Source organism: Echinops telfairi, unplaced genomic scaffold (assembly GCF_000313985.2).
Source record: "Echinops telfairi isolate 266 unplaced genomic scaffold, ASM31398v2 ScPeMD7_7469;HRSCAF=8507_1, whole genome shotgun sequence".
NCBI classification, from domain to species: domain Eukaryota; kingdom Metazoa; phylum Chordata; class Mammalia; order Afrosoricida; family Tenrecidae; genus Echinops; species Echinops telfairi.
The window spans coordinates 73,223,108-73,240,851 of record NW_022111373.1 but is presented as its reverse complement, the minus strand read 5'-3'; the positions used below and the strand labels follow the sequence as shown (position 1 = coordinate 73,240,851).

General features: G+C 42.8%; 1 protein-coding gene across 1 annotated transcript in view; it reads right to left on the bottom strand.

The window, feature by feature from the left end:
- Nucleotides 1-2,473: 2,473 nt before the first annotated feature.
- AP3B1 (adaptor related protein complex 3 subunit beta 1) overlaps nucleotides 2,474-17,744 on the bottom strand; it is a 283,869-nt gene continuing 268,598 nt past the window's right edge. The window contains exons 26-27 of the mRNA XM_045285085.1: nucleotides 16,921-17,059; nucleotides 2,474-3,205 (exon numbers count right to left, since the gene is read on the bottom strand). Coding sequence (XP_045141020.1) covers nucleotides 3,052-3,205; nucleotides 16,921-17,059 — 293 coding nt within the window. The 3' untranslated portion in view covers nucleotides 2,474-3,051. The remainder of the gene's footprint in view (nucleotides 3,206-16,920; nucleotides 17,060-17,744) is intronic.

Below are 17,744 nucleotides of genomic sequence, written 5' to 3'. Positions count from 1 at the left end.
CTGATCGTATTCTACCCTATCCCTGACAACACTGTCAGGTGCCTTTGAGTCAGTTCTAACGCCCAGGGACACCATGCCCAACAGAAGCAAACACTGCCCGAGCCGTGCCAGCCTCATCATCACTGTCACAGGTGAGCCCACTGTGGCCACCACTGTGTCAATCCATCTCATTGAGGCTCTTCCTCTTATGTGATGACCTGTACCTTACCAAACAGGATGACCTTCTCTAGGGACCAGTCCCTCCCGACACCAGGTCGAGTACATGAGACGAAGTCTCGCCACCCCTGCCTTTGAGCAGCATTCTGGATGTACTTCTTCCCAGACAGATTTGCTTGTTGTCCTGGCAGGCCTTGATCCTCTGGTTTTTCCACCAGCGCCATAACTCAAATACATCGATTCTTCTTCACTGTCCAACTTTCACCGTGTATGAGAGGAATGTAAGTAACAGAGCTTGGGTCAGGCTCACCTTAGTGGCATCCTTACTTCTTAACACTAGTCACAAAAATCACCATGGGATCCAGTCTTCAAACACAAAGCACAAAAATCACTATGGGATCCAGTCTTCAAACACAAAGGGAACAGTACAGTTGTTACCTTCAATCTAGGGTCCTTTCATTTTCATCTCTTATGTGAGAAACAGGGTTTTCTGCCCCTTTCAGCCAAGCTACCTAGAGGGCCAGAGATGACTGGGGACAAAAGGAAATAAAGAAGGGGAAAGACGTGTCTAGTGTCCTGCCCAAGTTCTTAACAACGAAACGGTTACAAAGGCAAGTCTTCTCAGTAAAGTTATTAAAATGCTTGCAACTGGTTATTGGGAGGGCAAGTAAACAGTCAGTTTGATAGGTTTACTGCTATAGCTCTGTAAAAATTTAAACCTCAAACCCCAAATCTTATAGACAATGAAGCAAATATATTACAGTACCAAAATTGACTCAGTCTGAAATATACTGTGAAAGGCATTCTTCATGATGAGTGTCCACAAAATGTCTCATTAGATGAACATGAGAATGAAAAAATAATCGCTAGAACTGACTCAACTCCAAGTAACTCGACTCATTGGGACAATTTTAAGGTAATCATGGATTAGGATTCTGAATTCCTGCACCAAAACAAACAACAGAAACACACTTTCCAAATCTCACCAAACTCTACACTGGAGACTATGGCGATTTGTCTAATTTCATTTACGAAGACGCTATTTCAATGTTATTAAGCTCCTGGTGGCACGTTATAAGTGAAGCTACTGACCTAATATCAATTTTCAAGTCAGCAGTGAAACTTCCATAGTGAAATCTTACATTTCCTTAGTTAAGACCAAACAACAAAACACACAACCCACCCCAAAAGTTAAGGAAGGGAAACCTCTTTTTGGAGATGAGTAGTTACTTAATGTAAGGCACACTAAAGCCTTTCCAGGTCACAGCATCCTTTCCCCGGGCCTTGATGGCAGCACCGCACGCCTGAATGTTTCTTTGCACAGAAAGCTGGTATTTAGCCTGTCACACTGCGTGCAGCGTTTTAACGAGCCATTGCCCCTGAAGTCCAAAGTTACGCAGCCCCGAGGAAGAAGGGTGGCAATGGGAACTGCCCAGCGGCTGCGGGGTGTGGTGTCCAGACAGCAGTTCCCAGTGTGAGGCTGGAAAGAAGGGTGGTTCCACGGCCAGACCTTTTCTCTCCATGTAGATTCTCTGCTGCACTTCAGGAACAGGGAAACCGAGCAATCGTGCTTGCTCTTTCTAGTTCCCAAGCATGGAAATGGAGTCATTTTCCAGTCTGTTTGGCCTTCTCAGGACGCATGTCCCAAGAAGGTCCCAAGAAGGCTGTGTTTCCTTTGTCTCCTCTCGAGAAACACGGGCTACGGTGTTTCAGTTGTTGTGTTCTCTTCCTTTTGGCTTGTTTACCATTATTTCTCAGGGAACTGACGAGCATCCGATTGCCCGAAAGCCCATTACTCTATGTCATGAAAGTAAACACAATTTCGAAAGGGATGAAACTCTTAGGTTTTCTGATTCTAGGACAATCTTAATAAAAACAGTAACCTGCTTAAGTGAGCATATTAAAGATGTTAATATGTTAATCCTATGGTTAGCTCTCAACTTTTCTACAATGAAGCTAATAGTAAAGAAGCCCATCAAAGTTGGGCCCCAAGACCTGTAGAGAAACAATGATATCAAAGAATTATTTTAGCAGGGATAGGCCTTGCATCAGATTCCTAAGACAACAGACCCAAACTGCACGCAGGAGACCTTGTGTGACGTCGAGGTTTGTGAAGTTGTCCCTAAGCACACAACTGTTCTTTCTTGGGCGCTAGCTGCCTGGTGCGAAGTGGCTTTCCTCTCACTAGCCCGGCCCTGCTGCTGCCCCACCCAATCTAACACTGAGACTGTTCATCTCAGACTTAAACCAACACAAGCCTGAGCACACAGATTTCAACATCACTGGGAGTTTCCCACTGAAAATGCAAAGACAAATGTGATTCCGATGCTCGTTTATTCATCTTATTATTTAGTGATAATTTCATGATGACAGTTGTCCATAATCAATTAGGATCCCAGGAAATTTAAGGAGCAACATTTTTTTTATTTCTTTTCTTTATCCAGAGACCTCACTACTTATGCACTTCATTCTAGAAAGTATGGGACCCCATTTTCACCCACCCAGCGGGGGGAGGGGGGCGGACAGACTGCTAATCTCTGCTTCCTGCAGAAAGGGCAAGTCCAGTTAGTGCCCATCATTGCTGAGAGAGAGAGAGAGAGAGAGAGAAGATAGCAGGAGGCCACAGGAAGTAGCAGGGCAGGGAAAACGTCACAGGGATTCAAGAGTTGTGATAACTGACAGTACAATATATGTTCTTTGGTTAGCAAAGCGAAAGGGGGCCAGCATTGCGGACATGAGACACACACTAGCATTCTAAAGCAGGCGGGAGGAATGTCAGGAGTGTATCCCCCCCATTGCCAGATGGAAGGGCTATTATTATAAATGAAAGGCAGCAGCAGTGGATGCCAGGCACTTTTGTTGTGTGCCAGATCCTGAAGTCCAGATGCAAGCAGGTTACCCCTGGGACAGGACAGGCTTCAGTTCCCGCAGCAGAACAGAACCAATCACAGTTTTCTCCGTGTTGATGATCAGCTGGGCGGTGGAGCCTTCCTTCAGTTCCACTGTGACTAGCATCAGCGACCCACTGTGCACTGTTTTAGCTGCAAACCTGGAAGGGTGGGGGGGAGAGAGAGACTTTTATTGTGAAGGGGAAAAAAAAGGTTGAAAATAAAATTTCCTCAAATGAAATAATTTATTATAGGTCCCCTTCATAGACCAAACCCAAAGTCAAGCATTCTTCTGGGGAAAGAAACACACAGTAAATAACTGCCCAGGACTGCGTACAAGCAAGTGATTTTGGTGCATCATAACACAGGACTGGGAAAGGAAGTCTATTGGCTTCTCAGGTTGAACAAGGGCCGCAAGTGAGCGCCGGGTACTGGGGACTCGTTTGTTTTCCCACTTAACCAACATTTCACCAAGCACAGGCCATTTAAACCAAACCACTATATTTGCTTTTTTAAAATCGCAATAAGCAAAAAGTACCCTTTTCCCCCCAGAGAGCTTGGCATTTTAATTCCTCATATCTGCAAATGGTTACGCAAGAAGTCAGGTACATTTGTGTCTATGAGGAAAGGCTTACTGAGTCTCAGTGGATTCGCTCACGCTAAAATACTCCAGTCCTGTCTCTACTGCGGATGATGACACCCAAGGCGCACATGGGACCCCCAAATCACCCCCCTTCTTTTAAGGTTCTGAACATTAGATCTCACGCAACCTCTCTCTCTCTCCTTTTTGCTTTCGAATGTAATAGAGGAAACTCAGGGTCTAATGCCCCATTACTAAATTCCAAGACATGAAGAACCTACTAATTACATGGAATTAAAAAGCAAAACCAGCCTTTTAAGCACTGCAATTGACTGAAAAGCTGGTGGAGGCACAATGAACTTCTGTCAATCCTGTTAATTCATTCTGCATGTACAGTTGGGCCCCAGAGACGTGCGGGGAGAGGACGGGCAACCCGCTAGGCCTCCATTTCCCACCACGGAGCGTGTCCCACACAGTGTGGAGGGGGAGGGGGCCGACTGCAAGGCCGACTGGAGAAAAACAAAGTTGCTGCACATGAGCCTTTGAAAACACTAACAAGTGTGGAGCAGGTCTGTGACCTGCTGTGACCCCACTTTGCAGGGCCAACCCCCTTTCCCCTTTCTGTGGGACACGTGTCTGAAGCCCGGCCATCTGCCTCAATTTGCGCAACATCTTCAGTGACAATGGCCCCCAGTTAGCCCTGACAACGGCTCACAATACACACAAACAAAACGGCCGTGCCGACAGCACGCTGCGCACTATTCAAGAGCAAACCAACTGGCCAGTGTCTCCTGTCTGACAGTCGGCCTGGGCCCGGCTCTGAGCCCAGTGTCCTCGGGGACCGGTTTAATTACCATCAACATAAAAGAGGGAGTTTATCAGGAGACACTCAAAAAAACTTCACTCCTTACTTAATTAAAATATTAGCCACTTAAGCAGGAAGCAGATTCTCTTTAAATGAAAAGTAATTTTTCTCTCTTTTTTTTAAAATGACATCAAGATCTCATGACATGTTCGGTGTGTGTTTGTGAAATCCCACCATTCTGGGGCCTATGCAGAATCCTGAAAGTCAGTTTTCCAACAGTCAGAGCCAGGCATTAAGAGGAAAACATATATGCTATGTTCACGATATTAAAATGTTAGCTAGTGGCTTGTTGATGATTTCTAGAAAACTTCCCAGCCATCTGTGTGTGTGTAAGTTACTTTCTACAAACATACTAAAGTCTTGTCAAGGAGTCAGCTAGAGCAGTGTTCCTACTGAGAAAAGCAATTTTAAGTAGCCAGCTTAAGAACCCGAATCATAGTAATGCTTTCCAAAGAGCTCTTATAATGCTCCTAACATATCCCCCATCTGCCACTCAGAGCGACATTCAGAGACGGGGAGCTGGGCGCCTTCATCCCCGTTTCTGAGGAAGCCAGAGAATACCAGCTCCACTGTGACCTCGCCTGCGTGCTGCCCCTTGCAGGTTTATATATATTTCTTTCGTCAATTTTGAGGTTCTTTTGCTTCACAGAAGACTTGTTTCTGGATTTGGCAAATCAGCCCCATATGATTACTCTATACTCCCATTTATCTGTGCAGCCTCCCCCATCAACTTGGCCATTCTATTCTTAATTCAGACAGTAAATATTTCAATAACGTTCCCTTATTTCAGACTACTAATGAAAACAATAGTGTGTGTGTGTGTGTGTGTGTGTGTGTATGTGTGTGTGTAAAACAACAGTCTCATCAGTCTTTGATGGACTGACCACTCAAGGGGCCATTAAGGAGGTTATGCATGAAGAGGGCACCAAATCACCGTAGTATGAATTTCAGGGTGGCATAGCCCTGGGTAGTTTTTTCTTCTCTTAAAAAACTGACAGCCAATGTCACAACAAAACAGATTCAGCAGAGAGAAATGTCAATTTGGGGAGCAGCATATTAAAATTTGTTTCTAATACAGGCTTTTCAATACTGTAAAGAGGGGTCCTGAGAAAGGAGGTGTGAGTTTGCACTTCAGCAGGAACATGCTAAGCAAAATCACCCCAGCAGTACCGTCTGCTAGCGGGGATAAAAGCCCCACTGCCTGCTAAGCAGGCCCCTCTGCTCTAGTGGGTGGGCACCAATGGTGGAAGCGGTGCTTTAAACCAGAAGATGCGAAGATCAGATGTTCTGACACTCTCATCTCACAGTTCAAAAAGGGTGTATTTAATTGAAACACAGCGCGATTACAAAGCGCTTGTTTTGGTCCATGTTAAGCAAAGCTACCCGCCCTCCAAATTTATTAATCACTTAGCTCCGAAACAGGCTATGCTTTGACACACGTTTAAAAGATACTTATGGACAGAGTACAAAGAGCTAGCTAGCTTTTGGATAAAGGCAAGCACACACTGGCTATAGAGACAGCTTGGGTCAAATATCGTTGTACTCAGTCGAATGGCTGACATGCGAACCTCTGACTGGGGCTCAAACTAAGACCTTACTGTAACAACAACAACAGTCAAGAGTCATCTAAAGTTTTGATCACCATGGTACTAACCTTGTGGATCACAGCCGAAGGTGCCATCACGATGCCAAGAGGGCCCCACTTGGGAGAAAGATGGGGGTAAGTGGAGGGGGTGGGTTTTTGCTCCAGTAAACAGTCACTGTCTCGGAAACTCAAAAGAGGGCCGTTCTAGCCGTCCTAGAGGGCCGCTATGGGTTGGGGCGACTCGATGGCAGGGAGAGTGAGTTTGATGATAGTAACAGCCAGTTTAGTCAGTGCTTACTGCATACTTGGCAGTAGGGACGCTTCATTTGCATGATCGCGTCTGAGCCTGAGAGGCAGGTACTTGCTCAGGGTCACACAGCCATTGACAGGAATCTGAATCCATGCATTCTGATTCCAGGTTACATATTTTCTCTTCATATATGCAAAAATGCACCATTCAAATGCATTCTTATCAGTCAATAAAGACTTGCCCTATTCAATTTCATATGTATGCAATCTATTTTTATTCCAAAAATGTTTATTTTTTTTTCCCTTTAGAAAATACTATAAATTACTATAATGGACTTTTTCAGTGTTCTGTTATCTACAGCATCTTGACTTTAGGCTTTGTCATAATATGGTGTCAATTTCTGCCTTTAGAGGTTAAATTTTTTTTTTTTTTTAATTCCCTCTGCAACCTCCCCACACTCCAAAGAAGGAAGAATACAAAACTTTCTTGGATGGAGCGGAAACATGAAGGAAGGTCTGCTGGGAGACCAGCAGCCTCCAGGACCAGCAACCCCACCCATGCGAACCAGTGAGTGGGATAACGGTTAGGCCTGTACTGTCTAGGTGTGGCGGGCTCCTTTAAAAGATGCCATCGAGAGTTCTTCCAAATTTTCCATCTCATTCCACCACCAAGAATGTACTTGTTGGTAATCACCAAAGGGGAAGGTAAAGCGATTTGGCTCTATCTGCACTTCATATGATTAAATGTTTTTTTGTCCATTATCTTTAGTAATTGACAGTTTATTTTAGAAACATCTAGGAAGTCTTGCAATTTAAGAAAGAAATAAAATCTAAAAGAAGCAAACCCCACTCTGCTAAAAAAAAAAAAAAAAGGGATTTTTTTTTTGTCTTAGCAACTGACAGGATTATAAAAATAGGCCAGATACTGGCACGTTTGAACAACTATGTTATCTGTAATTCATGAATTTAGCCCCTCTTGCACTTAAATCACACTTTCACATTTCAGATCTATGAGAAATTAGCCATGGACTAGAAATGCTCTTTGTCTGAAGCAAAAGAGATTCCACAACTCAACTGTCCTAACAACTAAAATGTTAATAGTATAACATGGATTTAAAAATATTTATCTGAGAGCTGCATCAACCAAGCTCCCGGGCAGAGTCACAAACATAACATCTTTTGTGCAGAATCAGATTGGCTACACTTAATGCAACAGCTACCAGACGTGCTTTCTCTGCTCTTGGATAAGTCTTCTTGGCTTCTGATTTTTTTCTATTCTGAGTTCAATCTTCTCATGTTTTCTATTCTACTGGTTACCAGAAGCTGTGACAATGGTCCACTCAGGCTAAAACTCCCCCACCCACCGCCCCCTGCTCTGTACATGAAGCCTTCAATTACGGCCTGCTGAAGCAGACAGAATCCTATTAGTAAGAAAGACGAGCACGAGATGCAGTGCCCTGCCCTCGCTGTATAAAAATAATTAGTCCAAAGTTGATAAATGTGTAATGAAGTCACACAATGATTATATGTAAGAAATACTGGTTTAAATGCGCTCCCTGAAATCAAACACCAAAGTAGGGTTTGGAGCATTCTCTGCCAAGGGCGTAACACTGCAGCCCTTTTCAGCCTGGAGATAACGGCGCATCAGGAAAGTTTTAGAGTGTAAAAATATTCCATTCACTATTCAATTGTATTTTAAAGTTAAGCTCACCATGCTGTTGAACGACAAGCAAAAAACCAAAACCAAACAAAAATCCAACCCGTGTTTAAATACAATTCAGGGTGAGAGGATTCACTAAAAATTATGTATTTTTTCCTACCGTCTTAACAAAAGCACTCAACATAAGCATACTATTTTCCTTTAACAAGCTGAGGAGTGGAGTGAAAGCAAACATGGGTTATCATCATAACTCAGGACTCTCCATTTACTATTCAAGCCTCTCGAGGCAGTATTAAAAATAACTTTACATCCTAGCAGACCTTTATGCAGAAAAGTGAAAAAAAATCCAACTGTACTTTCTGGAAGAGGCCACAGAACTTACTAGTTACCAGAACATTTGGGGTTTGTCCCTTTGGGGAAGGGACGGGGAGATGGAGGTTAATGCCAGAAAGCCAAGGAGAAAACCACAAAACCCTTACGCCCTTTCTCTTTGCAAGATTGTCAACCCAGAAGGGAAACCCCCAAGAACACCGCACTTTCATTTTTATAAGAAAACAGTTATAACCTGCCTCGCCCTATGTCATGCGCACCATTGTAATAATAACAGACCGACAATGTCCAACATCAAGAACTGAATAAACTAACATATTTTAAAGTACTGTCTAGCCACGAAAATCATGTCTTATAAGAATGTATTTTATGAGGAAAAATGATGTTTAAGATGGAGGAATTGTGCAAACATTTGGATTTGCATACAATACAAAATAATAAAGGCCATATACAATTTTCCACACACCCCCCCCCCAGTTATATATTCCTATTTGTGAAACTGTTGTAGCATATTGGCTTAGGAATAGTGAAATGAAAGAAAATGCAATTGAAGAATGTTTTAAAGCAAACAGTCAGTTTGGCTACTTTTGAAATGTACAAGTCTGCTTTCTTTGGGAAATTAACCAAGATCCTCAATTGTTTTCCAATGAAGTGCTGCTCCTGTCACCGGCAGAGTTCAGAACTGTCAGACAGAGAAGCAGGGCTGTCCTCTAGTGGACAGTCACCAATGTGAGCGAGAACTCAGTCTGATTAGCGAATAGCCTCCACAAATCTCCGTCCTGCTCTCGACTCCGATTCTGTCTGACTTGTAGGAAGAACGTACGCATGAGAGCTTGACGTGTTGCTTTAAGACCGATGAAGGAGGGCGAAAGGAGTGGCAGGGCTTACGAAACTAGGCACCAAGCCATCGAATGTGAGACGATCCATAAAACGTGTATTCAATACGGCCATTCAAAATCACAGCATTTCCATCTGTAGTGACCAGAACATGTGAACCGATCAGGACAATGACCCAATACCGATCAGTTTAAGAAGAGCAGGGAAATATGAACAAGTTCACCTAGGAGAGACAATTTGACTGTGATTCTGCCACAAGCCAAGTGGGTCCCCATGCCGTTCTTCAGAGATGTGGAATCAAAGAATTACATGGTATTGCTTTTTTAGGGCAGAAACAATACTATGTGCTAGTACTTCTCCTATTAAAACACACACCGAATATTTCAATTTGGTCCTGGAAATTCAGATAAGTTGTTCTTTACTTGTACTTTAATTAAATACCAAGACTGCCATTTTAAACCTAAAACAAATAAACTGCCTTGAAAGGTGTTGATCCGTTACAAAGTTGACTGCAGGTTTCCACGGGTACTGTTTCATTCACAGCACCAGACTTTCCTGAGAGCTAAAACCCTAAGTGACAACTGCAAAACACTTATCCTACTAAGACTGTGATTGTCCACAAGTTGCCTCCGTAACAAGTGATAGGGAAAATTCAAACCAGAGACAATAAGGAAAAAACCCAGGGCTGTAAGTACTAAAGACAAGCTAGTCAGGAAGGCTGTTCTAGGGTTTTACTGAGTAAGCTAAATAGCTAAAACAGAATCACAGCAGAGACAAGGTTTTCTGTTTTCCTTCAACTATCACATTTCCCCGATAGGGGTAAATTTGTTGTTCAGGAGAGGGCAAAATGAGCAGGTAGTGTGACGACTCTTTTCACGGATACAACTATACTTGGATCTCATGATTTCTGAAACTGGAATAAAGTCTGAAGTGAGTTAGACAGCTGAAAGAGAAACTCTTATTTATGATCTGTGACGGCTCCCTGGACACCACTTTAATGTATGGTTTTAATATTGTGGTTGTTGTCTGGTGCTGTTGAGTAGCTTCGGACTCACAATGACCCTGTGCACAACAGAACAGAACACCGCCCAGGCCTGCACCAGCCTCAGTTATCGCCGTGCCTGACCCCATTGCTGCAGCCACTGTGTCGATCCATCTGGTGATGTTAAGGATGTTACCGACTCTACTTTTCTAGGGGTTGGTTCTTCCGGAGCACACATCCCAAGTATAAGAGATGAAGTCTTGCTTCATTCCTGAACATTCTGGCTGTAGTTCGTCCAAAGCAGACGTTTGTACTCTTAGCAGGCCCCAGTGTATGGGATATCCAAGACCGCAATTCAAGCGTTATCACTTCTTCTTCCAAACCAAACTGTTCCACTGCCACTGAGTCAATTCTGACTCATCGTGACCTCAGGAGACAGGGTAGGACTGCTCCTCTGGGCTCTCAGGGCTGTACCTCTTTGTGACTGCTGTCAGGTGCCATAGTCGGCGGCAGCTCATAGCGGCCCCCTCTACAACACAAGGGAGTGCCACTTGGTCCTGTGCTTCACAACGGATTCTTACGTCTGAGCCCATTGCTGCAGCTGCGGTGTCAAATCCATCTGGCCGAGGCCCTTCGTCTCTTTTGCTGTCCCTCTACGTTACCAATCATGACGCCCTTCTCCAGGGCCTGGACTCTCCCGACAACATGTTCAAAAGATGTACGGCAAAGTCTCCCCACTCTCGCTGCTGCTAAGGAGCACTCTGGCTGTACTTCTTCCACGACAGATCGGTTTGTCTGATTAGCAGTCCATGGTACTTTCAATATTCCTCTCCAGCACACATTTGAAATGCATCCATGAACTCTTTACAGGAGTAGAAACCTCATTTCCCCCCTGCCGAGCAGCTTGTGGTTTGAAGAGGTTCCGTATCCAGTGCTCAACTCTGACACGCATCTCAAGTGACTGGAAATACCATGGCTTGGGGTCAGGGGTACTTTAGCCCTCAAAGTGACACCTTTGCTTCGGAATACTTTACAGAGGTCTATCGCAGCAGAGTTGCCCAGTGCAATACGCCTTTTCACATCCCGACTACTGCCTCCATGGTCGTTGATGGCCCATCCAAGTAAAACAAAGTCCTTGAAAACTGTGGCCAGTTTTATCATTATTGCTGTTGGGTGGGCTGTGAGAATTCTCATTTCATGCCGAGGTGTAACCCACACTGAAGGCTCTGGTCTCTGCTCTTTAACAGTAAGTGCGTTCTGTCCTTCTCACTTTCAGCCAGCCAGGTGATAGAAGCAGTATAGGCATACTATCTTGCCAGTAGGTGCACATTGAGACAGATTCAAGGGGTAAAAAATCTCATCTCTTGCTATCCCCTAATGACTACTCTATAAAGCATGTGTGTATATCAAAAAGATATTTAAGTATGTACTACGTGGCTATCTATAACTCTCTTTAATTCGGGGCAGTCTAAAACCGGACACTGGAATTTTTACATGATAACTACTTGGAGTACTAGTTAAAACACAGACTCCTGGGCTCTGTCCAAGATGCACGTTCAAACCCGAGCGGGTCTCCCAAGTTTATGGGAGTGGGTCTCAATAAGCTGAGTTTTACATAAGCTCCCATAGGACTCTGATTTACAAAAACCCTTAAGAGATTGTGGAGGTACAGATTTCTAGCTTTCTATTCCCTGGACTCATTGAACTCCTGGATGGTACAAATGATTGCTTGCTGCTGGACGGGAAGGCTTGTGGCTGGAACCCATCTAGAGCAGTGGTTCTCAATCTTCCTAATGCTGCAACCCTTTAATAAAGCTCCTCATGTTGTGGTAACCCCCCCTCCGCCCCAACCATAAAATCATTTTCATTGCTACTTCATAACTGTAATTTTGCTACTGTTATGAATTGGGAGACCCCTGTGAAAGGGTTGTTTGACCCCAAAGGGGTCATGACCCACAGGTTGAGAACCGCTGTTCTGGAGGGTCATGGCTCTGGGAACCCGATGGAACAGGTCTACTCTGCACACATGGGGTCAACCCAAGTCCGCGGAACTGCAACTAACAACACGACTCGCGAGCAGCTTTATCAGAGGACAAGCCAAGTAACAAATGTCAATGCCCGTTCATGTCCATGTTGTTAACTATCAACCTGCTCTATAACTGAATTTGATTTTTTTTTTCTCAAGGAGCAAAAAAATTTTTCTTGGCCTTAGATGAATATAGGAATCTAGTGGCTACTGTCTCTAGTTTATTCCCTTAAAATACATTAAATCTTGACATTTCCCCTTTCCAAAAACCAAATTCACTGCTATTGACTCAATTCTGACTCACAGCGACTCTACAGGACAGAGAAATGCCCCTCGGGGTTTCCAAGACGAACTCCATATGGGAGCAGTGAGCCTCATCTTTCTCCCGCCTTCCCCTCAAGTCCATTTATATCCTGGTGTAATGCTGTCCAGTCTGTCCTTTGTATATATTTTGTTGGTATCATCTTAAACAATATAGCAATATACTTTTAGACTTGTACACTATATAGCGCTTTCATATTTTAGTATGAATACTCAATACCTAATTAGACTAGTATATTCCATAGATATCTTACATATTTTAATATGAATACCTCAAATGAAGCTATTCAATTGCACTGAAAAATAGAGCCTCTTTAAAAAACTTTAAAGGTTTTGAACAGTGGTTTGAACTGGTGAATGTAGAGATGATGGCCTGAAATGTAAATCATTCCCCACCTAATTCACAATAAAAAAAATTAATTAAAAAAAAAAAGCTTTTGGGTGCTGAAGGAACTTTCTTATTTCCCTACTGTAATTATCAGCTGGTAACCATCATTTGGAAAACAGCAAACTGGCACACTGGGCCACACTGTAGGTTCTCAACAGGATGGTTTTGTCCTTCAAGGGCAAGCTCTTGTCCCCTCACCCTTTTATAAACATTACTGTGAATTGGAGAGAGGGGTTGCATTTCACCACATTTTTGTATTTAATAATGAAAACAAGTTATTAAACCAAAGGCATGCTTTTCAAACAACAAGCACCACAGAAAAGAAGATAAGGGTTAAGTCTTTCACTACTCCATTGATTGACTGACCTTCTGATGCTATCAGTCCTTTAGAAAGTTAGGACGGAACAGGTGTACCCTGACAGTAGCTATGCATCGCTAGTTGACCCTTTAAAGTGGCGAACTACAGAGGGCCACCAAGAACAACTCCGTGCCAGTGACTCCCTACCCCACAGGTTTTTTAAGATGGGAAATCTTCATGGAGGCAGACTGCCACATTTTCCTCTGGGGGACCAGCCGATGGGCTTCAACTGCCAACCTGCGGTCCACACACAAGTGCTTCACCACTATCCACCGGCACGTCTTAAGACATGGGCTGGTTTTTGGGGTGAAGTCCATAAAACATGCTCCTTTAATTGACTTTTTTTTAACCAGGGCCCTTTTTCTGTTGCTGCATTAAGGCCTATTTTTTATTAAGGATTCAATGAAAATTGAACTCTACACAATTACTTATTTCTGCATATTAATGAAAATTCACATTTTCCTCGCTAGCTAATTCTTTTATTTACTTATTTATTTCGCTAATTCTTTTATTAATAAATTTTTTCTTTTTTTTTGAAATCTTAAGAAATTTTTAAAACCTGGTATTAAATATAAAAAGTAATCAGATTTTAAAGAATAGTAGGAATGATTTCAGAACCAGGCAGTAGGAAATTTATTCACTGTATTATTGAATATAAATTTATAGTTTCTTAGAATATTAATATTCAATATGCTTTTCAAAACACCTGGTACTTCTAAATACACAGAAACTGTATATTCTGATTAACATGAATGAGAGTAACTTTGTCTTGTTCTTCATAAACTCAGAAAAGCAACTATCACAGAAAAAAAGGGGCCACTCTAAACTCTCACAGGGATTTCAATTTTATCATTAACAATTAAATAATATACAATATCTTAGATACAAAAATTCATTAATCCCACTGAGTAATTTAATACTGAACTATACAGTTAAAAAACATTGCCACAATTCAATAGTCATAAAGTGTAATTTGTTATTATAATTTAAGCAATAAGTGTTATTTCATTTGAAGTGAAATCAAGGAAAGTATCTGGTACATCTTTTTATTAATAATGCTTTTGGAAGTGTTACTGAGCAGGAAAAAAGTGAGCAAACATTTCATACCTGTAGATAACAATACCTTTTAATTAATTTCTGTATGAATAACATACGTAACTAGGCATTTGTTAGGTTGAAGCGTTCTGAAGTTTAGAACATGATTACAGTCAAACTGTAGAACTACAAAAGCCATGATTTCCAGGTGGAATGTCTTCAGTTAAGTACGGTGGAGCTGAGAGGAAAGTTAAGATTCTTGCTTATTTATATACAGGTACTTTACCAAGTTGGGCCTGCAGTCAACTTGAGCTCCTGACCTCAAGGAACAGAAGAACCCAACAGCAGCTGCTGCTGCTGCCACCTCTAGGGCTATAACCGAAGTGCGTCAAGATGAAGGCTGTGGGGATGAGGCTCTCTCCAAAGCCAACCCGGGGTGGCTCCTCAGCATTAGCACGGATAACCGAGCACTGGCTCTAACTGTAATTTAAATCACTCAGACAGACATTACACTCCAAACTACCAAGTCAATGTCTAGGCAAACTATGCTTTAACGAGAATTGTTTAACTCTAACTGTCTTTTTTAGACAACAGGAAATTTGTTTTGAATATTTTTCAGTTCTGAGAAGATTATTTGACCCTTTCCTCCTTCTAGGAAAAAAAAATCTGTATGGTCATCTTTGCTATCAGAAGAGTTTTAAGAAACATCCACACAAACAAAAAAAACACTAAGTTCCACTACAAGCGATGCTACCTGGTTTTGAGCATCACAAAAGAAGGTATTCAAACAAGTCTGCAGTGTTGGTGCACACCGAACATCTCAAGGTGAATTTCATAATGCACAAATCAAAGATTATAATTGGTGTAGGGCATTTTGGCGTTTTCAAATAGAAAGAACCCCAAATACAAGAAAACAGCTTCTGGCAAAGAAAATCACCCTGGAAAATGAAAACAAGAGAGAAGAGGGTGTACAGGCAAATGTATTTGACCAGCACATATGGTTTATATCAATTAGCAGAACCAAGTTAGCCAACTCTGTATGGTGGCAGGACAAACACTTGAACTCAGCTCTTCTGATGTCAAGTTCAATGGTCTTCCATAGTTCTAGTTAGCACAGAATGTTGTTTCAGTCCACCTTCTTTTCTCTGCCACCAATTCAGGAACAGCCGAGGCACTTATGAAAGCCCACAAGAACATACCATTAAGTAGTCCAAGATCACCAAGCCTGGTTACGGTAGTGCTGGGATAAAATCCCAGCTCACTTTTAAAACCACAGCCGTCAGGCCTACTCCCGCTCAGAGAAACCCTCTCTGTAGAAGCGGAACTGCCTACAGAACTGCCAAGGCAGTTCTCCTACAGTGTAGGTGGAGGATGGAAACCCTGCAGCCAAGGGATTACCCACGGTGCCTCGAGGACTCCTTGGCTTACCTCTAGCACTCCAGAACTGAGTCTCTCTTGCCTGTGCTAATTAACATTAAAAAACAAAAATCGTAACGTCCGAAGGACTTATCTTTGATTCCAAATTTATTTTCTGTGGTATGTGAAAATTACATAGAAAAGGGCCACTAACAGTGATACATGTTAATGGCAGAAGTACGTCATCGAGGGGCCTAAAGATGGCTTGCCAAGAGTTCCCTTAACCTCACGGAGGACTAGGTAACAGCAGCACACGTGTTTAAGGGGTATTTATTGATTTTACATTCATATTTATCTTAAGCCCCCATCGTAGGATAAGTGATCTCAACCAGTTTCAGTTCCTTTCAGGACACATGACTGGACCTCCCGCTTTGGACACTTGGTGGTGACAAAATTCCTGGTCCAACACACAGAAGCTGCAGTTAGCCTCAGGCTGGTCGTCTAAACTCAAACCCAAACCAAACGTGCTGCTGCCTGTCGATTCTGACTCACGGCGACCCCACCGGCTTTCTTGGCTACAATTTTTACGGAAGCAGATCTCCACAAAGTGACGTTTCCTTACGTAGAGTCACTTGATAGGTTCAAACTCCAACTATTCTCATGTGGTCCCCACAGGGACTTGGTGTTAGTTCCTTATGAGTTGGACGCAGTCTTAGGGGTTACCTTTCAAAAGGAGAGCAGCTGGGGCGCCCCAATGTGCCCCTTCCTAAGAAGACGGCCTAACTAGTGCTTTAGAGGAGAGTTCTTCCTGGGAAATCCACTTCATCCGGCGAACCATGGTTCTCAACCACGTCCCACTCAGAGAGGGACTCTTCTGCCATCACACACTATTCTAACCCACAGGCACACTTCCCTGTGTCTTGAGGGGAAGCCGTACCTGTATATTCAGAATACTATGAAAGAGGCAAGAGGGTCTCAGCCCAAACCAAATTTGGCCAAATCATTTGCTCCACAGGTTTGTTTGGTACTTTTAACGGGTAACTGGTGCTTCACACCCGTCAGCCGCTTTGTGGGAGAAAGATGTGATTGATGGTCGGCTTCTGTCAAGATTTACAGCTTTGGAAAGCCTCTGGGGCTGTTCTAGTCTGTCCTAGAGGGTCACAAGGAATTGGAATCATCTCAGTGACAATAGGTTTGGCTTTTTTGGTTTGCGGTTGCTGTATATTTAAATTGATCATCTAGGGGAAGCACAGGGGGTCAAGTGCACTCCAGGTTACTTCTCTGTCATCTGTTTGTGAACTTACCTGTGTATACTGTCTTGGCCAGAAGGGACAACCCCCAGGTTAGCAACGTTTACCACCTTCTGGCGGATGACCGAGGGCGGGGAATTCTGCGGGGCGACTGTAACTACAGCAGAGGCTTCATTCATTCCCGTTAGCCATCCTGCCAAGACAAAAGACGGTTCCCTTTATGGATGACTTTCGGAAAATCACAGGAAAACAATTTAATCCGTAGTCTAAAACTTAAAAAAATAATTTTTTCAACAAAAAGAAATGTCGTGCTAGAATGTCATTCACAATGATCATAAAATTAAACCGTGTTCTAACAAATGTTAAGTTTTCGCTGTATACTAAAATGTGTGAAAATGGATCTCTCGCTTCATGATTGCAAGCACAATCAGGAAGAAAACGCAGAAGCACCAAGATGAACTCATAGTCAGTCTCTCTAAAATAGCCTCCAGCTGCGGTATAGGAAAGATTTAGTCTTTCAGAATGATACACATTTAATATATACACACCTACATATGTATATATACTCTATGTATTTTCTCTTTTCTTTTCAAAGAGCTCTCCCTGCCAAATGTTGCTGGAGAATAAAAGTGACCATGGCACTTCACCTGAGACAGGTCGCATGCACCCCAACAATGACTGGAAGTCTCCAGCCAATCATGTGGTTCTGAAAAAGCACAGCTTATGAGGATGTAAGCTATACTTAATGAAAACACTTTATGTTTAATGAATGGAAATATAATTACCAATACAAACACCCACCAAAGTTTTCTGCAGGGAAGAGTTTATAAACGGAAAACATCGGAATGGAAATGCCGAAACCACAGAGGCATTTCCGG